Source organism: Mustela nigripes, chromosome 13 (assembly GCF_022355385.1).
Source record: "Mustela nigripes isolate SB6536 chromosome 13, MUSNIG.SB6536, whole genome shotgun sequence".
In the NCBI taxonomy this organism is placed as follows: Eukaryota; Metazoa; Chordata; class Mammalia; order Carnivora; family Mustelidae; genus Mustela; species Mustela nigripes.
Window position 1 is genome coordinate 30,348,009 of NC_081569.1, and position 18,245 is coordinate 30,366,253.

At 55.1% G+C, this 18,245-nt stretch overlaps 1 protein-coding gene across 3 annotated transcripts in view; it reads right to left on the minus strand.

Annotated features, from left to right (window-relative positions):
* CD276 (CD276 molecule) overlaps positions 1-18,245 on the minus strand; it is a 30,013-nt gene that overhangs the window by 4,258 nt on the left and 7,510 nt on the right. For 2 of the 3 annotated variants that reach the window (XM_059371864.1, XM_059371865.1), the window contains exons 2-9: positions 12,536-12,674; positions 9,654-9,992; positions 9,121-9,435; positions 8,192-8,530; positions 7,682-7,978; positions 4,232-4,366; positions 3,159-3,200; positions 1,689-1,724 (exon numbers count right to left, since the gene is read on the minus strand). In XM_059371864.1, coding sequence (XP_059227847.1) covers positions 1,689-1,724; positions 3,159-3,200; positions 4,232-4,366; positions 7,682-7,978; positions 8,192-8,530; positions 9,121-9,435; positions 9,654-9,992; positions 12,536-12,620 — 1,588 coding nt within the window. In that variant the 5' untranslated portion in view covers positions 12,621-12,674. Of the gene's footprint in view, positions 1-1,688; positions 1,725-3,158; positions 3,201-4,231; positions 4,367-7,681; positions 7,979-8,191; positions 8,531-9,120; positions 9,436-9,653; positions 9,993-12,535; positions 12,675-16,126; positions 16,187-18,245 lie in introns of all 3 variants that reach the window. The other variant, XM_059371863.1, reaches the window with a different exon arrangement.

Here is an 18,245-nt window from a genome sequence, read left to right on the forward strand (position 1 = left end):
TGAGTGCCTCTGGGTTTTGTCTCCACATGGGGGCACCAGTGGACTGGCCCCGCGCCACTCCCTGACCTGGCAGGGGCTCGGAGTGTGTGTGATTCTGCCGCTCCCTCTCCCATTCTTTGGGCTCTGTCTGTTCCAGGATAAGCAGTACCACCCCTCCCGCGCCCGCCCCGCCCCAGCCTCCGGGTGCAGCCTCTGTGCACACAGTGTGACCAGAGACTGGGGGGTCAGCCTGACCCGCTGGGAGCAAGACGGGGAAGCCCACTGCACCCTGCACCCAGGCCATTCTCCTGCAGCTCTCTTCTAGAACCAAGCTGACATTTTCATCTCCATCTGCTCAATCCTTCTATGCCTCATTCAGTTCAGAACAACAAGGAGGCAGATAACTTATCTCCATCCCTCCAAACCCCAACATTGACCTCTTACTGCTATGGAACATTCTACAGCATTTAAAACGACTTGCTTTACCGAGCCCTTCCGCATTTGTCACCCTGCCTAGACCTCACCAGTGGTGTGCATTCCACTCATGAAGAAACCTCCCCGAAGGTCAGAGGCAGAGACTAGACCCAAGGTCTCCCCTTCTGACCCTGGGGCCTCTTTCTTCTGCACAATGCTGCCTTCCCAAAGCCCCCTTTACAGACTGTTGTGAAAGTCTGAGTCCACGATCCTCCCTTATCACGTATTTTGTGCAGGTTTCTGAGGGCCCCATTGCACCCCAGCCCCCCCACTTTCCTGTCCTGGCCTCTGAATGTTTCCTGAAGACAGAGGCTGTGTCCTTCCCTTCTCCTCTAAATGCAGGGATGAGCATCCAGGAATTTAGTTAAAGTTTTCTTTCCTGAAAGGGACACCCAGGCCACCTGAAAACGTTTCCATAACCTTTAGCAACCAACTTTGATTTTCTAGGTGGAAGCCACTCACATCAAGTGGCAAATCTGCTGCAAGGAATATTTTGTTCAAAATACACACACACACACATTTCCACACAAACACGCATACATAGATGTCACTGTTGGTTACTTTCAGTAAGGAAGAATCTCACACTTACTTCCAAGCAACCACTTGCTACTGTAACCACCGATGTTGCGGAATACAAGTAATAATGATTGTTAACATTCACTAACTGCCTACTACATATCAGGAACGTGGCTCCCCAGCCGAAAGCCATAGTCCCTGGCCTCCCTGGAGCTCAGGGTCATGTGACTAGATCCAGACCAATGGACCGAAACTGGAGTAACAGGAGCTATTTCTAGTCAAGCCCTAGAAAAAAATAGTGCCTCCTTCTCCTCCCTCCCCCTTGCTTCCAGAGAGGGCATGGGAGCTGGAGCAGCCAGCCTGGACCCAGGGATGGAAGTTCTGAGTGGAAGAGGGCAGAAACCAATAAATGGAACCTAGTGCCAGGACGTCAGTGGCCTTAAGGTCACCTACGCTTAGACTATTCCAGAAGAGAGAAAAATAATCCCCGTCCTTGTGAAGCCTCTGTCACATCTGCACCCACTTAGAGCAGCTGGGACCGTGGTTACTCTGCCTTCTGCCATTCTGTCAGGGGGGAGTCCCGGCTGCTCTTCTGGGAGGGAGTCTCAGGTCACCAGTGAGCCTGCGATGGTGACCCCCACCGCCAACCATCTTCTCCCACCTCCCGCACACAGATGGGCCAACCCACAGACACAATCTCAGGCACCACATGTCTTTACCTTCTTTGCTTTCAGAGTGTTTCAGAGGCCGCAGGGCTGCAAAAAAGGAAGGAACACACAGTGAGGGGGGACCGTGGCCAATGGCGGGGTCAGGAGTCCGGCAGAGGGATGGGAGCTGAGAAGGAAGTGAGGCTACATGGACTGGGAGAAGTTGGGAGGATGAGGGCAACCTCCCAGCCCCAGGCAAGGGGCCCTAGGCTGCTGTCCCAAGGCCCAGCTCCACTCTGTATCCTGCCACTCCTTTCTCTAGGCCTCAGTTTTCCACATCTGTACAATGGGAACAGCTACCCTGCCCTCCAGTGAGCTAGAGATGCGGAAGTACACCGAGTCTGTTCTGCAAATAAGGGTGACGGGAGAAGCTACAGGAGGCTGCAGCCGTTCCTAGGTCATGAGGTCATGAGGAACCGAGACTGAGAAAATCTCTAGGCCATGCTCCACTCCCTACCCCCTCCCTCTGACAACTACATCTGCCTCTGAGCAAGGAAAATGAGGCCTGATCCCAGGGCTGTCGCCACACCAAAGGCAGAGAGTTAATTGGCATCATTTACAGCAGTCCCCAGGTGTCAGTCTCCCGCTCTTCCTTCACGGGGGTGGGGAGGGGACCGATGTCAACTGACACCGTCCCAAATGGCTCCTCGGGAAGCTGGCCCAGGAGCCCCAGGAGGGAGGGCGGTGAAGCCTCCAGTAGCCACGAAACACAGGCGCCACAGCACTTACCCCAATCTGGGCTCTAAGTTGATGTCTTCAAAGCACCATGCCCTGTGAAAACCACCCCTGTGTCCAGTCACTCAAAAGAGCCTCCGGTGTCATCAAGGCAGGGTCAAGAGAACATTTTACAGAAGGACACTGAAGCCCAGAGCAGCAAAGCACTGTGACCAAAGTCACATAACCTCTAACCAGAATGGAACTGTCTTAAATTGTGTGCCTACTAACAAGGCTCCAAGCTACCAAGCATGGACCAGGCACCAGGCCTGGTGCGAGGCCCTTTATATACATGATCTCATTTAAATAAGCCCATACAATCTATGAAGTAGGCAGTTATTAGGAGGAAGCCAAGACTCAAAGATGAAGAAACTGAGGTCCAGAGAAGCAAAGTGACTTGCTCCAGGCCGCTCAGCCCACAAGCGGCTGCTGGAACTTAAACCCAGGCCACCCTGTCCCCTGAGCCCTCCTTCCCCTAGAAGGCCACCAGACCCCACAGTGCAGGGTCTCTCAGAGTGGAGCTGGCCCAGTTAGGAAGGTCAGGTGGGCAGGAGAGACAAAACAACACCTGGGAGAGAGCCAGGGGAGACCCACGTCCAGGCCTCACACTGAGGTAAAGACCAGACTTACCAGGGCAGGAGGCCACAGACCACAGAACACACTGCATCCAAACCCCAAGCAAACGTGGTTCCTCGGGATCCTAGAGTTCTCTCCCCATCCCTGCGTCCTTCCCGCAGCCCATAAGGCCCACTCGAAGCTCGGGCTTACCGGTCTTGGATCCTTCTCCATCCCCATCCTGGTCCTCAGCACCTGGAAGACAAGGACTCCATAATGAGGCTTTCTCAGCCCCCAGTCATCCCTGCACATCTCCACCTGGGAGTATGGGAGGCAGGAAAGTGGGCGGAGTAGGCCTGGCTTGTGGTCCAGATGTTGGACACAGGGTGGGAGCCTGAGACCAGCACAGAGCAGAAGCCACCGCTCCCCCATCCGAGCACCATCTCCTCCCCGTCACCCCTCCTCCCAGCCACACCCATTGCTCCCCCATCCACCCACTTACCAAGCCCCCCTAGCACCAGCCTCCAACACCAGCGGCACCCACCTAACCAGTGCTCCTGTCCTTCTACCAGCCCCCTCTGCCACCCACTGCACGAGCCGCCACCCGTCTGTCCCTTCTCCTCTACATACGTACCCTCCTTCCCGACACCCAGCCAGCTCCCACTTCTGACCATCTACTTCCATGTTCACCAGGAAAGCCTTCGTGTACCCACCTAACCACCCACCGGCATCAACTCCCGACTCACCAGCGTGTGTTCACCACCCACCACTCCCCAGAGCTGACACGCTTCCCGGACCAAGCTCAAACTGCCCGTCTACCAATGTCAGCTCACCACCTGCCAATCACCAAAGTCAACTCTGATCTCAGCCCAGCTAATGGCAGCCGCTTTCAACTCTGCCCACTGGGAGGCACACACACCCTCACACAGGGCCACACATACCATACGGCATTCACACGCGTGCCACTAAATGTCCACGCTCTACACCCACGCATCCACGCACAGACACGCTTGCGCGACTTCCACCCTCACCATCACACCGCAGGCCTCCACATACACCTCTCACCTCCGTCCTGCTGCTACCCACGCTCAGCCTGCCATAGCCGCACCCCGATAGGCATGTTTACATGCACGAGACACATTCAGCCTCGGGGTCACACACACAATGAGGCCCCATTTGCACACTCACGTTCATTTGGTCACCAGAAAGCGACCCACATGCTGATGCCACAGACACACCACCACACGCAAAGACACATGTGTGTGCACGCACCCTCTCTCCCTCACCTGCATTCTCCTCCTCACAGCTCTGCTTGATCTTTCTCCAGCACACGAAGGCCAGGGCCACCAGCAGTGCAACGAGACAGACAGAGAGCCCCACGGTCACCCACAGGGCCTCAGGAGGGAAGGTCATGGGCTGCCCTGGGAGGGAAAGTGGGGAGAAGAGGAAGAGATGGTCATGCCTGGCCCCTGTGGCCCTGAGGACTGCACACCCCTGGCCAAGAGGTGTGAATAGGTAGCTCCCACCTTCACTAGGCTCCAGCGTTATGAAGAGAGCTCACTGATGTTCCCATGCCCCTCCCCTCCCCCCACCAAGACACATCCAAGCCTTGACCCAGCTGTAGCTGGTGTGGACATGCCTCAACTTGGCAAGGGTGAAAAGTCTACAGTTGATGATGCTCTAGAACCTTCTATGGTTCCCCACTGACATTTGAATAATGCTTCCATCCTCTCAAGGACCTCTATTATGTGGCTGCTCCTTCCGCTTCCCCAGCCTTTCCTTCTGCATCCACCTTAGGAACCTCTGCTCCAGCCAAGCTGGTGAACTAACCACTCTCTGCGGGGACAGCTGGTGCCTTCCAGCCCCCACGCCAGTGCTGTCAAGTTCCCCTACTTTAAAAAATGTCCCCAAAAGCTCACCTACTTTAAGGTTCACCTCTTCAGAAGGCCCTCCCTGACTCTTGCAGCCCTGCCTGATGATATCCCCCATCTCAGAGATCGGGAGTCAGCAAATTATGGTCTGCGAGCCAGGTCTGTCCTGTGGTCTGTTTTTGTACAGCTTGTTGGCTAATAATAGTTTTCATATTTGTAAAGGGTTACCAAAAAAGAAACAGGAGGAGCAGAAGGGGAAGGAAAAGCAGCAGCAGCAACAGAGATTGTATGTGGCCCACAAAGCCTAAAATATTTACTATCCAGCCCTTTACAGAAAATGCTTGGGGAGCCCTACATGTAGATGGGGGTGGGAACTGAGGGCGCCATGGTGAGGGTTCTGGGTTTACCCCAGAGGGGGAGACTTGCCAGGGGAATGTTTCCGTGAAACGCTGAGGGCCCTTCTGTTAGCTCTCTCAACGGCAGAGGGAGGGGCTCGAGGCACCCGCACCTGGGTCTGGGCCAGCCACTGTTCTGAGCTTGCCAGCCAGCAGCCCAGTCCCTGGGCCCATGCCGAGTCCTGGGCAGAAAGCTTGGGGACCTCAGAGCTAACAAAAGACAGCACTGCTCTCCTCTGCTGTCTGCAGACCAGGAGTGCCCAGGCCAGCAGCAGCAGCCAGCTGGGTCTGCAGAAGGCATGGTCAGGGCCGACAGCACTGCCAGGAGAACCTTCGGCAGCAGAAGCCCTGCCAGGGTCATGGGCATTTGCAGCAGACGTTCCCTCCAGCCGGTATAATTGGCAGAGCTGCTGCTCAGGATGTTGCAAACAAAGAGACCCATCACCCAGGGGAGCGGGAGAGGACAGCAGCTGAGACGAGGGGCCAGGAAGGCCCATCCATAAAGCCCAGGAAAGAAACACCTGGGGATCCCGGGCACGGCCCTTGCAGCAAAGGAGGGAGCAGAGCCACCAAAATACTCAGGAGGAGGGAGGATGTCTGTCTGTGTTCACTCCTTGACTGGTGTTAGCACCTGAACACTAGCCAAACTGGCCCTGGAGTAAAGAGCAGGGCTCGGGCCAGGGTGTTGAGGCTCCACTCCCAGGGAATGCTCCATAAAGCCCCTTCCACGCACACAACATGCTCTATGTCACGAACCTCTCCAGCAGGTGTGGGAGAGCCCAGGCTGGAGGACTGACATTCTGAATCCTAGAATGTTTTACCAGGCATAAAGCTGCCTGAAGCAAAATACAGGCCAAGGGCTCCAAAGTAGGCCAGACCTGCTCTTATGAAAACAGGAGGCTGGGTGGTGGGGAGGAGAGAAAATTAGGCTGAGAGGCTAAAGGTTGGATTCTGGTCCTGGGTCATTGGCTCACCACTGGGTGCTGGAGCCAAGGGCCACACACCCCTGTGCACCTTCTAAACATGCAAACTATTGCATTTACTGTTTATCCAATTTTCAAAGAGGTCCCTGGCCCCCGAAATAAAGCCACTGTTCTAGTCTGCAGACTTGGGAAAGTTCTCTCTTCTCTCTGGGCTTTGGTTTCCTCATCTCTGAAAGTACTTTAAATGTTAGCTACTGAAGTTTAAAATAAAAGTGTTTTTCTCTTAGATGAGGTAAGCGTTCTCCTTACCATTCCATTGACACCCATAAGCCCTTTCTGTACAGCGTGGCAAATACCCAATTCAACCCCAGGGGCAAATGATCACAAAGTCCACCTGCCCTTCGAGGCTCTCTCAACTCCCACCTGTCCCTGGAGACTTCTCCCGACTGCTCCAGCCCACTCTGGCCCCTGCCTCCTTTCGCAGAAATCTTCCCTTTCTCTGTCAATGTCACTCTACCTGGTGTTTCTTATTCTCTCAGGAAACCCACCAGGGGGTGGAAATCACAGGAAGGGAGGACAGGACAACCAGACAGACAGAACCTGCTGTCCTGATTCCAGAGGCTATGGGGAGGCCGGTGGGAAAGCTGAGTTGCCTGAGGGACTGAGGAGCCAACCTCATGTCCCAACACGGATGGAGACTGCCTCCCTTGGCCTGAGTGTGGGCCTGAGCCCTCTTCACGCCCCCAGGCACAAGGAGCATCACTGAGGTGAGCAATGCAGGAAGGGAAGGTGTTTGGGCTGGGACCCCAAATCAGACCCCAAGCAGATAGGGGGAATGGCCAAATGGGCGACATCAATCTGGTGTTTGGCCACACGGGGGCAGCAGAGATTGCCTGGGTTGAGAGCTCCGCTCTAGAAGTGCGGACACCCTGGGGTCCGGTCGGGACCACCTGGAAATCCCTAGCTGTCTCTCACGGCCTCAGATCAGACGGTGCCATGGCTCCAGGAACACGTTCCCGTCCCCCGAAGCAGCTGCAGTAGGAAAGCCCTCCCTCACCATGCCGCGTCTGCTCTAGGACTCCCTAGAGCACCTCCAAATTCTCGCAGCCACTCCCCTTTCTGCCTGCGGAGCACAAAGACCCTCTAAAGCGCTTGTAGGGGGCGCCTGGGTGGCTCAGTGGGTTGAGCGGCTGCCTTCGGCTCGGGTCATGGTCCCGGAGTCCTGGGATCGAGTCCCGCATCCGGCTCTCTGCTCGGCAGGGAGCCTGCTTCCCCCCCCCCCCCCCCTGCCTGCCTCTCTGCCTACTTGTGATCTCTCTCTGTCAAATAAATAAATAAATAAAATCTTTAAAAAAATAATAAAATAAAGCGCCTGTAGGAGGGCCAATATTATACATGACTTTCACCAGCTCCTTAAACCAAGTCCCTCAAGGACTTCTCGGTGGAGGCTTCTGACCACCCCGATCCACCTAAATTCTAACTCAGGGTCTAGATAAAAGGCAGCAGCTCCCTCCGTCTCCCCGGCTGCTCACCTGCCTCCTGCCTACCTGTGATGGTGACTGAGCCGTGCGCATCCTGCCGCAGCACAGGGTTGCGCACCAGGCAGCTGTACGTGCCGTTCGCGCCCAGCACCACCCTCAGAACGCTGCGCACGTCGAACAAGCCCTGCTCATTGGCCATCTGCGACGTGGTCACGTTGCCCGTCAAGGGTGCGCCCTGCCCGTCCTGCCACAGCACCTCGGCCTCCGGATAGCCCCGGTAGCTGGAGCACGTGATGGTCACCGTGTCCCCGGGCCGCAGGTCCTTGCTGGGCTCCAGGGTCATGCTGGGCTTTGAGTAGGGAGCTGGAGTGGGGCAGGCGGTAGAGCACAGAGGTCGAGGTCAGTAAGGCAAGGAAGGGGCGGGGGCAGGGGGGCGTCGCAGTGGAGGAAAGGACACCTGCAGGGCTAGGGGTCAGCAGCGGGGCTTGAGTTGCGGGGTCAGTGGGGGCGCGGTGGGTGGGGGACCGCGGGAGGTGAGTGACGCAGCCCGCGAGGGCGCCCCCTGCCGGCGCTCACCCGCCACCTGCAGGCTGACTGCTGCGCTGCCGAAGTCCCTGATGCTCACAAAGCAGGTGAAGCTGCCCTCGTCCGCCACGCGCACGCGCTGCAGCCTCAGCGACGCGTTGCCCTGGGCCAGCAGGTCCGGGAAGAGTGCAGTGCGGTTGGCGTAGGCGCTGCCCTGGTCGCGGCCCTCGGCGAAGCTGTGCACCAGCTGTTTGGTGTCTGTCAGCTGCCAGATGAGGTTGAGCTGCGCCAGGCTGAAGCCGGGTTCGGGCGAGAAGGAGCAGCGCAGGGTGGCATCGGCACCCACCAGGGCCACCACGGGGTCCTCGGGGACCTGGACCTCCACGGCACCTGGGGGTGAGGTTAGATAAGACGGTGAAGGGGGTTGGGACGCTCTGGGCTACCAGCCCACAGCCTCTCAGATTTCCTCCTTCATTAACCCCCAGTTCCTGTCCCATCGTCCCGCTTTCTCTCCAGACCCAAAAGCAGATAGGGTCTCCGGATTCCCAGATGTAGAGTCCCCCTAATCTTAGGACAAGAATCACTGAGGTTGACCGTTGACCTTGGCCTGACAATGCCTGTTCTTGGCGGCGGGGTGGGGGGGGGGGAAGGGAGAGGCCGGGGACAGCATCCAGCCCTAGCAAAACCCCCCTCCTACATGATGGATCCTTCTCCTATCCTAACTCTCTTTCCAGAGGTTTCCGGAGCCCTGGAATCAGTAGCCCCGGAGAGTGAGGAAGGTCCGTGATGGCTGTCCTCGGCCCCTACCAGCAAGGTAAGGCTCCCAGCCTACTCGCCCTGTTTGCCTTTCCCGTCGCCCTTGCTGGGAATTTCACCCATCTGGGAAACGGAAGGTAGGGAGCTAGATTAAAATCCTGCAGCCCCTGCTGATAGGACAAGCCTCTCCCTCCCTCATGGGGACATTCAGACACAAAACAAACCTATGGGGCTTCTGTGGGGCGTGATGGTGACCGAGCCGTGCGCGTCCTGCCGCAGAACAGGGTTGCGCACCAGGCAGCTGTACGTGCCGTTCGCGCCCAGCACCACCCTCAGGACGCTGCGCACGTCTAACAAGCCCTGCTCGTTGGCCATCTGCGACGTAGTCACGTTGCCCGTCAAGGGTGTGCCCTGCCCGTCCTGCCACAGCACCTCGGCCTCCGGATAGCCCCGGTAGCTGGAGCACGTGATGGTCACCGTGTCCCCGGGCCGCAGGTCCTTGCTGGGCTCCAGGGTCATGCTGGGCTTTGAGTAGGGAGCTGGAGTGGGGCAGGCGGTAGAGCACAGAGGTCGAGGTCAGTAAGGCAAGGAAGGGGCGGGGGCAGGGGGGCGTCGCAGTGGAGGAAAGGACACCTGCAGGGCTAGGGGTCAGCAGCGGGGCTTGAGTTGCGGGGTCAGTGGGGGCGCGGTGGGTGAGGAGGTGAGTGACAGGAGGTGAGCGACGCAGCACGCGAGGGCGCCCCCTGCCAGCGCTCACCCGCCACCTGCAGGCTGACTGCTGCGCTGCCGAAGTCCCTGATGCTCACAAAGCAGGTGAAGCTGCCCTCGTCCGCCACGCGCACGCGCTGCAGCCTCAGCGACGCGTTGCCCTGGGCCAGCAGGTCCGGGAAGAGTGCAGTGCGGTTGGCGTAGGCGCTGCCCTGGTCGCGGCCCTCGGCGAAGCTGTGCACCAGCTGTTTGGTGTCTGTCAGCTGCCAGATGAGGTTGAGCTGCGCCAGGCTGAAGCCGGGTTCGGGCGAGAAGGAGCAGCGCAGGGTGGCATCGGCGCCCACCAGGGCCACCACGGGGTCCTCGGGGACCTGGACCTCCAAAGCACCTGGGGGCGGTGGGGTAGGGTAGTGAGAAGGGGTGGGGCCTGGGACCCTCCCTAGTCCTCCTCCGGCTCTGGGTTAAGTGCAGGCCAGTCCACTCATCCTTTAAGGCCCGAGACGCAAAGCAAAGTTTATTACCTGTGGTCCTCATTCAGTCAACAAGGCTACAGCAAGCACCTACTATTGTCGAGCTTAAGAGGAATGCAACAGAGAAGACGACCAAGGCCACACCCTTTCAGAGCTTACCTTTTAAAGGGAGGTAGGGACAAACTAAGACACAAATTCTCATTAGCATGGGATTAGGGATATGAGAGACATAAATAAGCCAAAGGATTGGAGGTGGTCGCTTTTCAAATATCTGACTGTGGCATTTTCACATAAGTATGTTGTCTTTATTAATTAGAAAGGGGAGTCTAAAAAGGTATATATCAAATGTTAATAGTGGTTTCCTCTGAATGAGAAAGGATCACAAGGGCTTTCTCTTTTTTATTTTCCTAAACAAACATGATTTGCTTTTATATCCGAAGGAAGGAAGGCCCACACCTTTCAGCAGGGCAGTGAGGCTCATTCTTACTAAGAGGATATTAAGTTGAAATTTAAGGGAATGAGAAGGAGCCTGACATGCAAAAAAGCCAGTGTAAGAATATTCCAGGCAGAAGAAATAGCAGGTGGGAAGGCCCTGAGGCAAGATTCAGCTCCTTTAGTGAGATTACCAGGTAGCTGTCCACTGTGGCCTGAGAGTCTGGATGGGAGGGCTTTGCAAGACCAGTAAAGAATGTAGTTTGTGGGGCGCCTGGGTGGCTCAGTGGGTTAAAGCTGCTGCCTTCAGCTCAGGTCATGATTCCAGGGTCCTGGGATCGAGCCCCACATCAGGCTCTCTGCTCAGCAGGGAGCCTGCTTCTTCCTCTCTCTCTGCCTACTTGTGATCTCTGCCTGTCAAATAAATAAATAAAATCTTAAAAAAAAAAAAAGAATGTAGTTTGCTACATGCAATGGGAAGTCACTGCAGGTTGAGGGGGTGGTAATCAGGCATAATCTGCCTAACAGTGCTTACAGCTCACTCTGACTGTTTGGTTTAAGAACTACTTCAGTTCGGTTTGTAAGAAGTTGGCTTAGCTCCAGAGGTGGCAGTGGTGTTGGGGCACACGGGACAGAGTCAGGTTTGTTGGCGAGGGCCTGCTGATGAATGGAAGGTGAGGGAAATACAGGAGCAGGAATCCTGGAAGCCTACTGTCAACTCATCCCTAGAGCCAGATTCCCCTGTTCGTCCTCTGCCCTTGATCCTGTGGATTGGCAAGCCTCCTCACCCAGCCACCTCTGCCTCCCTTCTAGCGCTTCTTTCAGAGCCCTGGGAAGTTAGTGAGAGGGGGCGGGTTCCCTGAGCCTTTTCTTTGGGGAGACATGCTCCCTATTCTGGCACTGCCATTCTTGGGTAAGTGGGTGCTCTGGGCACTAGCAAAGCAAGAACACTCAAAAAACGTAAAAACCAAACAGTCTTGATACAACGCTGGCTGGATATAGCACCCATTAAAGGCTTCTTGCATTTAGAAAAATAGTATTTTTACTGCGAATTACAGGGAAAGGCTATCATGATCTTCCCTGTGTGTAGAGGTTTCTAAAGGTCTTATGCTGGTCCTGGATCTCTCGCTGCAACCACATATCCCAGGCCGCTCTCCAACTGGTGTCCCTTATAGGGGGCATTTAGGAATGTAACCTAAGGAATCACCCAAAGCCCTTCAGAGAAATCAGAGCAGCCACAACCAGAGTTGCTCCTCCTTATGACCAGCAGGTGGCACCAGACACTCAGCTTTGTCTTCCCCTACAGCAGACGAAGGCAGTCCTGCCCTCTGCCAGGGGCTGGTAAGGATTTAAAATAGGATGAGGACGTTGTTATTAAAAATAATGTCATTATTGAATGCTGACTCTGTGCCAAGAGCTGTGTGGGAAGAGTTACATCATTTATCCAACATGGTTACTGAGCAGCTACTATGTGACTGGAACCAGTCCTAGCACTGAAGACAGACCCTGCTCTTTGAGCAGAGCGGACAAGAAGCAGATGAATGCACAACATGTCAGGCAGAGGTAAAGGCCAGGAAGCAGCATGACAAAGTAAGGTCGAGGGTAGGGAGAGGTGGTGTGCTATGTTACACAAGGTAGCCAAAAAAACTTTGCTGAGGAGGTGACATCAGAGCAAAGACCTGAATGAAATAAAGGATCAAGTCATGCCTATGTGTGGGCACAGAAAGTTCCAGGCAGAGGGAACAGTACATGCAAAGGCCCTCAGGAGAGAGCACGCACACTGTGTGTTCAAGATACACATTATCACAGTAAGTGCTCACATGCCCAAATTACAGTAGAGGAAATGGGTTAAGAAATGCAGAGTAAGTTGCCTGTGGAATCCCGGTGGAAATGAGTGGACAGGCAACAGGGGACAGTGGGAGGACGTTGGCCAAAACCCTCCCCATCCCTGCTAGACAAAAGGGCTTGGCAGGAGCCCTGCTGGGAATGGGTGCACCCCCCCCTCCAGCCCCCACACTGCTCCCCTCACCTGTGATGCAGACCCACAGCGCTGCCAGGGCCGTGGCCAAGGGCACACGCACGCCCACACCCGCGCTGGCCCAGCAACACAGCATCTTCCCAAGAGGCAGCTGACAGCTGGGCTCTCCGTGGTGGAAGGCTGCCCCTGCCTGTGAGGAAGAGGAAGTGAGGCCTTTGTCTCCAAGGGTCTTCCCCAGGCCTGCCTTCGCTTCATCCCCACCCCCTAACCAGCTCAGGGAAGTCTGCAACCGCCCAGCGGCAGGTCCTCCCTTCCACACTCTACAAGGCTCCCCACCGAGGGCTTTTTTTTTTAGACATGCTGGCAGGAGGGAACTGAGTCACTGGGAAGGCTAGACCAGGGCACACGGGGCAGGGGACAGCTGGACCCACCCCTTCAGAACTGAGATGTTGGTACAAAATACAAGGAAGATGAGGCAAGGTGGCAGGTAGAGGCAAGGCTGGCCGGCCCAGGGCAAGAATGTGCGCAGATCAGTTTGGCTCAGTTTGACTCCAGACGACAGCTGGTGGGGAGAGTAAAGGCTGAGGCGGGAGCCAGACGGAAAGACAAGCTGAAAGGTCTGAAGTTTATCCTAAAGGTAACTGGGAGCCTCTGACAGTTCTGGAGCAGGAGAAAGGATATGGTCGGAGCTGTGCTCCATAAAGATGACTGTTAGCATCTGCAGGATACAGGAGAGGAGATAAAGCAGGTCTGGGTGAGAACAACAGCACTGGAGGGCGTAGGGAGAGAGGAAGGGGGCAGTCAGGCCAGAGGAGGTTTTGAGCCTCATGAGAGGGATGGATAGTCACTGAGACAGAACATGGAGGTGGTCGGTGTTGCACGTGTGAAGTTAGCAGTGTTTGTGCAGAAACCTCCTGGAGAGAGTACTAGGAGGCAGCTGGTGTCAGAGGATGGGGCCCGAGAAAAGAGCACACTTGCTAATCGGACACTCAGAGGCCAGGTCTGGGGCGAACACCAGAGGCTGGAGTGAGGGCTGAGTGAGAGATAGGTCTGTGGCCGCAGACGAGACCTCCCTGGGCCCAGCCCTGCTCCTGATCCTGGCTACCCCCTCACAGTGTCTGACCTGGGGGGCTGAACCCACCTTCACCCCATCCCACAGCTGCTGTCTGATTGTTCCCATGTCCCAGGGAAGCCACATAAGCAGTGTGGACTTGGGCTATCCAGCACTGTTCAACAAGAACAAGGTCGAGGGTGCTTGGATCCTTAGTGGGTTAAAGCCTCTGCCTTTGGCTCAGGTCATGATCCCAGGATCCTGGGATAGAGCCCCACATCGGGCTCTCTGCTCAGCAGGGAACCTGCTTCCTCCTCTCTCTCTGCCTACCTCTCTGCCTACTTGTGATCTCTGACAAATAAATAAATAAATAAAATCTTAAAAAAAAAAAAAAAAAAAAACACACACAGTCAAGTTCACGTTTTCACAACCACCCAGGGAGACAGCCAGATCCACTCAGTCCCATTTTGCAAGAGAAAAAAATAAAGCCCCTGTAAGCGAGGTGCCTTTGGTAATGTGATATAATCTGCTAGTTAGCAAGCTGCCAAGGCTTCGGGTTCCAACCTCCTGCCGCGGCTTTCTGCCCTCCCCGGAGCAGACCATCATTTTGGTCTCGGGCACCAGGCCTCAAGCCTTCCAGTCCCAGGCAAGCACACTCCGGGCCCCGCCCCGCCCCACCCCACCCCACCCTGCCCCACCCCCAGCAGCTGGGCTGAGGGAGTCCCTCAGCCAAACCAGGTGCATCCTGCACACACACACACACACACACACACCCCACTCCAGCTGTCCACAGTGGGGAAGCCCTGAATAGCCACTTCCTTCCCAGACACTTCCGGTCCAAACCCAGAGGCCTCAAAGCCTTGCCGCCTGCTGAGTCAGCAGGCTTGCTGCTCCATTCATAAAGGCACCCTTGGCGGGCACCACATCCTGCCTACAAGGGCAACCACTGGCCACAGGAAAAGCTAGCAGGCTGCAGCTTCTGTGCTGCGCCCCCATCTCTACCCCCATCCCCACCCCCAAAGAGGCACTAGGACCTAAGGATTAAGAAGCGTCCAGATTCTAAGACTCCTTTTCTCTCTTTCAGCCCCAGAAGAAAACCAAGGCCTGTCTGTTCTTCCCAAGCCACCTCCCTCCTTCACCCTCCCACTGCTGCTCATGCCTGCCACTCCCACCCCGACCCTCCTGTGACCTTCCTCACTGGCCCTGCTGTCTGAACTCTGCCCCTACAAACCCCTCTCTCAACAACGTCTGCTCTCAGGACCTAAGATAGGAATCTGCTCACAACCTTACCTGTGCTCAAGAACCTTTCATGGCTCCCCATTCACTACAGAAGTAAAGCCACTTTCCTCTGCCTGGCACTTCTCATAAGACTTCTCTTATGAGATCTCCATATGTCAAGCTTCTACTCACCAGGGTCTTTGGGGAATGCCTGCCACTTCCATGAGTGTGGGGGAGCAACTCCCTCCTGACCAGACCTAGCAGGGCTCCCCAAAGGCCAAGCTGTCCCTCACTCCAGAGGGAGAACGAGAGGCTTTCCAGGAGTGGGCGTTAGGCTTCCCCATTTTGGTTACTTTCCTAGACTCTGAACCCAGCAAAGTTCCCACTGTCATGGCTCACGCTAGGGAAAAACCTGACAGCCTAGAGCCAGGAAGACCTGAGCATTCCAAGAAGTTCCTACCCCAACAGCTGGGGCCCCAGGGACTGAGAGAGGGATGGAGAAATACCTCTTGGAGACAAGGTGCTGCTCAGGGAATGGGAGCATGACCTGGGAACAGAAAGCCCGTCACTGCTCTTTGGGACAGACAGGCTGCCCCCCCTGGAGACACACTGATCTCAGGCTGCATTGTCACCACCCTGCCCACCTCCTCTACAAAGGGGAATTTTCATCCCCTGGCGGGACCTGCCCCGGAGCCAGTATGTACCACCCCTCCCAGTGAGTCACCAGCCAGCCCTCCCTCTTCCTCTTCCTTCATCCCCATCTCAGCCAAATGTGGGAACTCCAAGGAGTCCTGCCAGGAAAGAACACACAGCGCCTTGGCTTTCCCTGGGAAGCAGGACTGAGGAGCCCAGGCCACCCTTGGCCTGAAGGTGCAGGAAGTTCATTCAACCCCTGCAGAAGTGCATCCATAGAGAAGCCCCCAAGAGAGGACCCAGTATGCGCCCCCATTAAGCCCAAACCAAGAAACAAAGGCCGAGACTGGGCTCTTCGTATAGAGCTCTCGGATCAAGAGGAATTCCTTGCTCCCACCATGACCACCCCATATCTCTTAACCTCCGCCTCCTCCCAATCCCTGCAGGGTCCATTTGTACAATGCTTCCCACCAAGAGGGCAAGAAGGAGCAAAGCACATGCCAGTGTTGATCTCCGCTAACCAGTGTAGCACAGAGGCAGAGCTGTTGCAAACAGCAGATAAGCACCTGGATCAAGCTATGCCTGAAGCGAGTACACACCGAAACAGCCCAGATACATGAGCCGATCTTTTTTTTCCTCCTCCTAGTTTGGGCTAAGTGTCTATTATCTGCGATCAAAAGACTACTTGAATATACATTCGTTCGTGTACTGAGAAGTGCATTTAACTGTTCACTGAGTACCTGGTAGGCAGGCCCTGGGGCCCGAGAGATGACGAAGCTGTGTGTCTGTCCTCAAGGAGCCTGCAATTGAAGAGAGAAGTGCATGTGAATCACTGCACTTCAGTTCAGGACATTATTAAGGTACAGTGAGGGCTACTTGCCGCTACCTGAGACATAATATAACCCTAAAGGTGAGTCCAGAAAAAATAGTGAGCAGCTCCCCAGGTAAACAGGCCGGACAGAGTGGCTTCTCCCCAGCCCCAAGACACCTGTTCTCCTGGCACTGCTGGGTGCCTCTCAACCAGATCCCTTTGAAATAGTAGAAAATGAGCCCAAAGTTCAGGATTCTTGTCCCAGCTCTGTCACTGCTGTGCAATTTGTAACAGGTAACTTCCCCTCTCTAAACTCTGTGTTCCTATGTATAAAAGAAATGCTTGGCTGGATCCTAGCAGAACTACATTAGTACGTTAAACCTTCATGTACTATATCCTTGAGGTCGAGCCAATTAGCTGCCAGGCAGGTCACACTGAAATGTACAAAACGACTGTGGCAGAAACCACTCATTTCCCCCCTCATATCTATTCTCCTCTTCTGTAGAGTTTTTACTTAGGCACATGGCCACTCAGCTGAAGACTACAGATCCCAGCCTGCCTTGCAGGGAAGAGGTGTGTCCTGTGACCATCTTCTGGCTAATAGAATGTGAGAGGAACTGATGTGTACAACGTCTGGGTCAGACCCTTAAAGAGAGCAGCATACCCTGTCTTGTCTCCTCCCCCTTCCCACCAGCTGGAACACAGCCGTGGTGACCATCTGAGACCATGCTGCCAAAGGCAACACTCTGGGGACTTCAGAATGGCAAGACACGAGGCCCTCGGAGAGGCTGCAGGATCAGCCCAGGACGGACCCACACCGTCACATGGGTGAGAATAAGCATCTACTCTAGCGTCACTGTTATTTTGGGTCTTTCTGACAGCATCTGAAGTGACTAATTTAGGGAGCCATCCCTCCCCTCCTTTCCCTCTTTCTCTCTCCTGCTCTTCCCACCCCATAAAAATTACCACTGCTCAGAGCGATGAAAGGAAACAACATCTAAAATAGATGTTTCAAAATACGACCTGGACACTATCTCCTCTGAGTCACATGGTGATCCCTGGGCCCGGCTCAGCAGATATTTCAAGGGTAGGAGCGACCTGGCTTGGGGATTGTTCTGTCTGTAAGGGAGGGAGGGGCTGAGACAGACAAGGGGGTCTTGAAGGCTTGAACAATTGGGCACATGGGGGCACACATCATATAATGGGGACACCTGGAAATGAAGCACGTGTAGAAGGAAGAACAATTTCTACTGGGCTTGAGCTACACAGAGCATCCACGCCAAATGCCACATGGACTGCTGGACACATGGAGTCAGAGATCAGAACAGGACAGGAGCTACCCACGCATTGGGAGTGATGGGAGCCCAAGTTGGGATCATTGAGGGAGATTATGGAAAGAAGAGAGATCCTCCAACCAATTCTGGAGAATCTGCAGAGGTTAATGGTCACATATCAGAACTGGGTGCCTCTCTTGGGCCACCCTCACAACCCATTTGACCCCACCAGTGCTGGGTACCACGGGCCTCCTGAAGAAATCCATTGGCTTTGGGGCAGCGTCACTGGCATAAAGCTCTGCTTTATCCTGAAACCAAACCTGTCTCGTGTTCCGCCCACCAGTCCTCCTTCAACCTTATATTACAAGTCCACCCCCTCCCTGCACGTTTTAGATCTTCTCCCTTGACGAGGCCACCCTGAGCAGCCGTGCCACATTGTTCATCAAAATAACCGAAATCACAGACGATTAAATCTGTGGTCAGTGACTGGGAACCATTCACTTTCATCGCCACAGACCCTCGTCTCTGCTGTCCTCTTCTGATGGAGCTGGGGAGGGGGTGGGGCTCTCTGGGATACTTCATTTGTGCCACTATTTATTACATTTCATCCAGTTAAACCTGGTCCATCACCCCAACTGCCACAAACTTTTCTTTTAAATTGCAAAATCCATGGAGTGTGAGGTTGACCCTTTCAACCATTTTCAGTGTACAATTCAGTGGGGGGAAGTACAGTCACAGTGTTGTGTGACCATGCCATGATCTTCTGCAGTACTG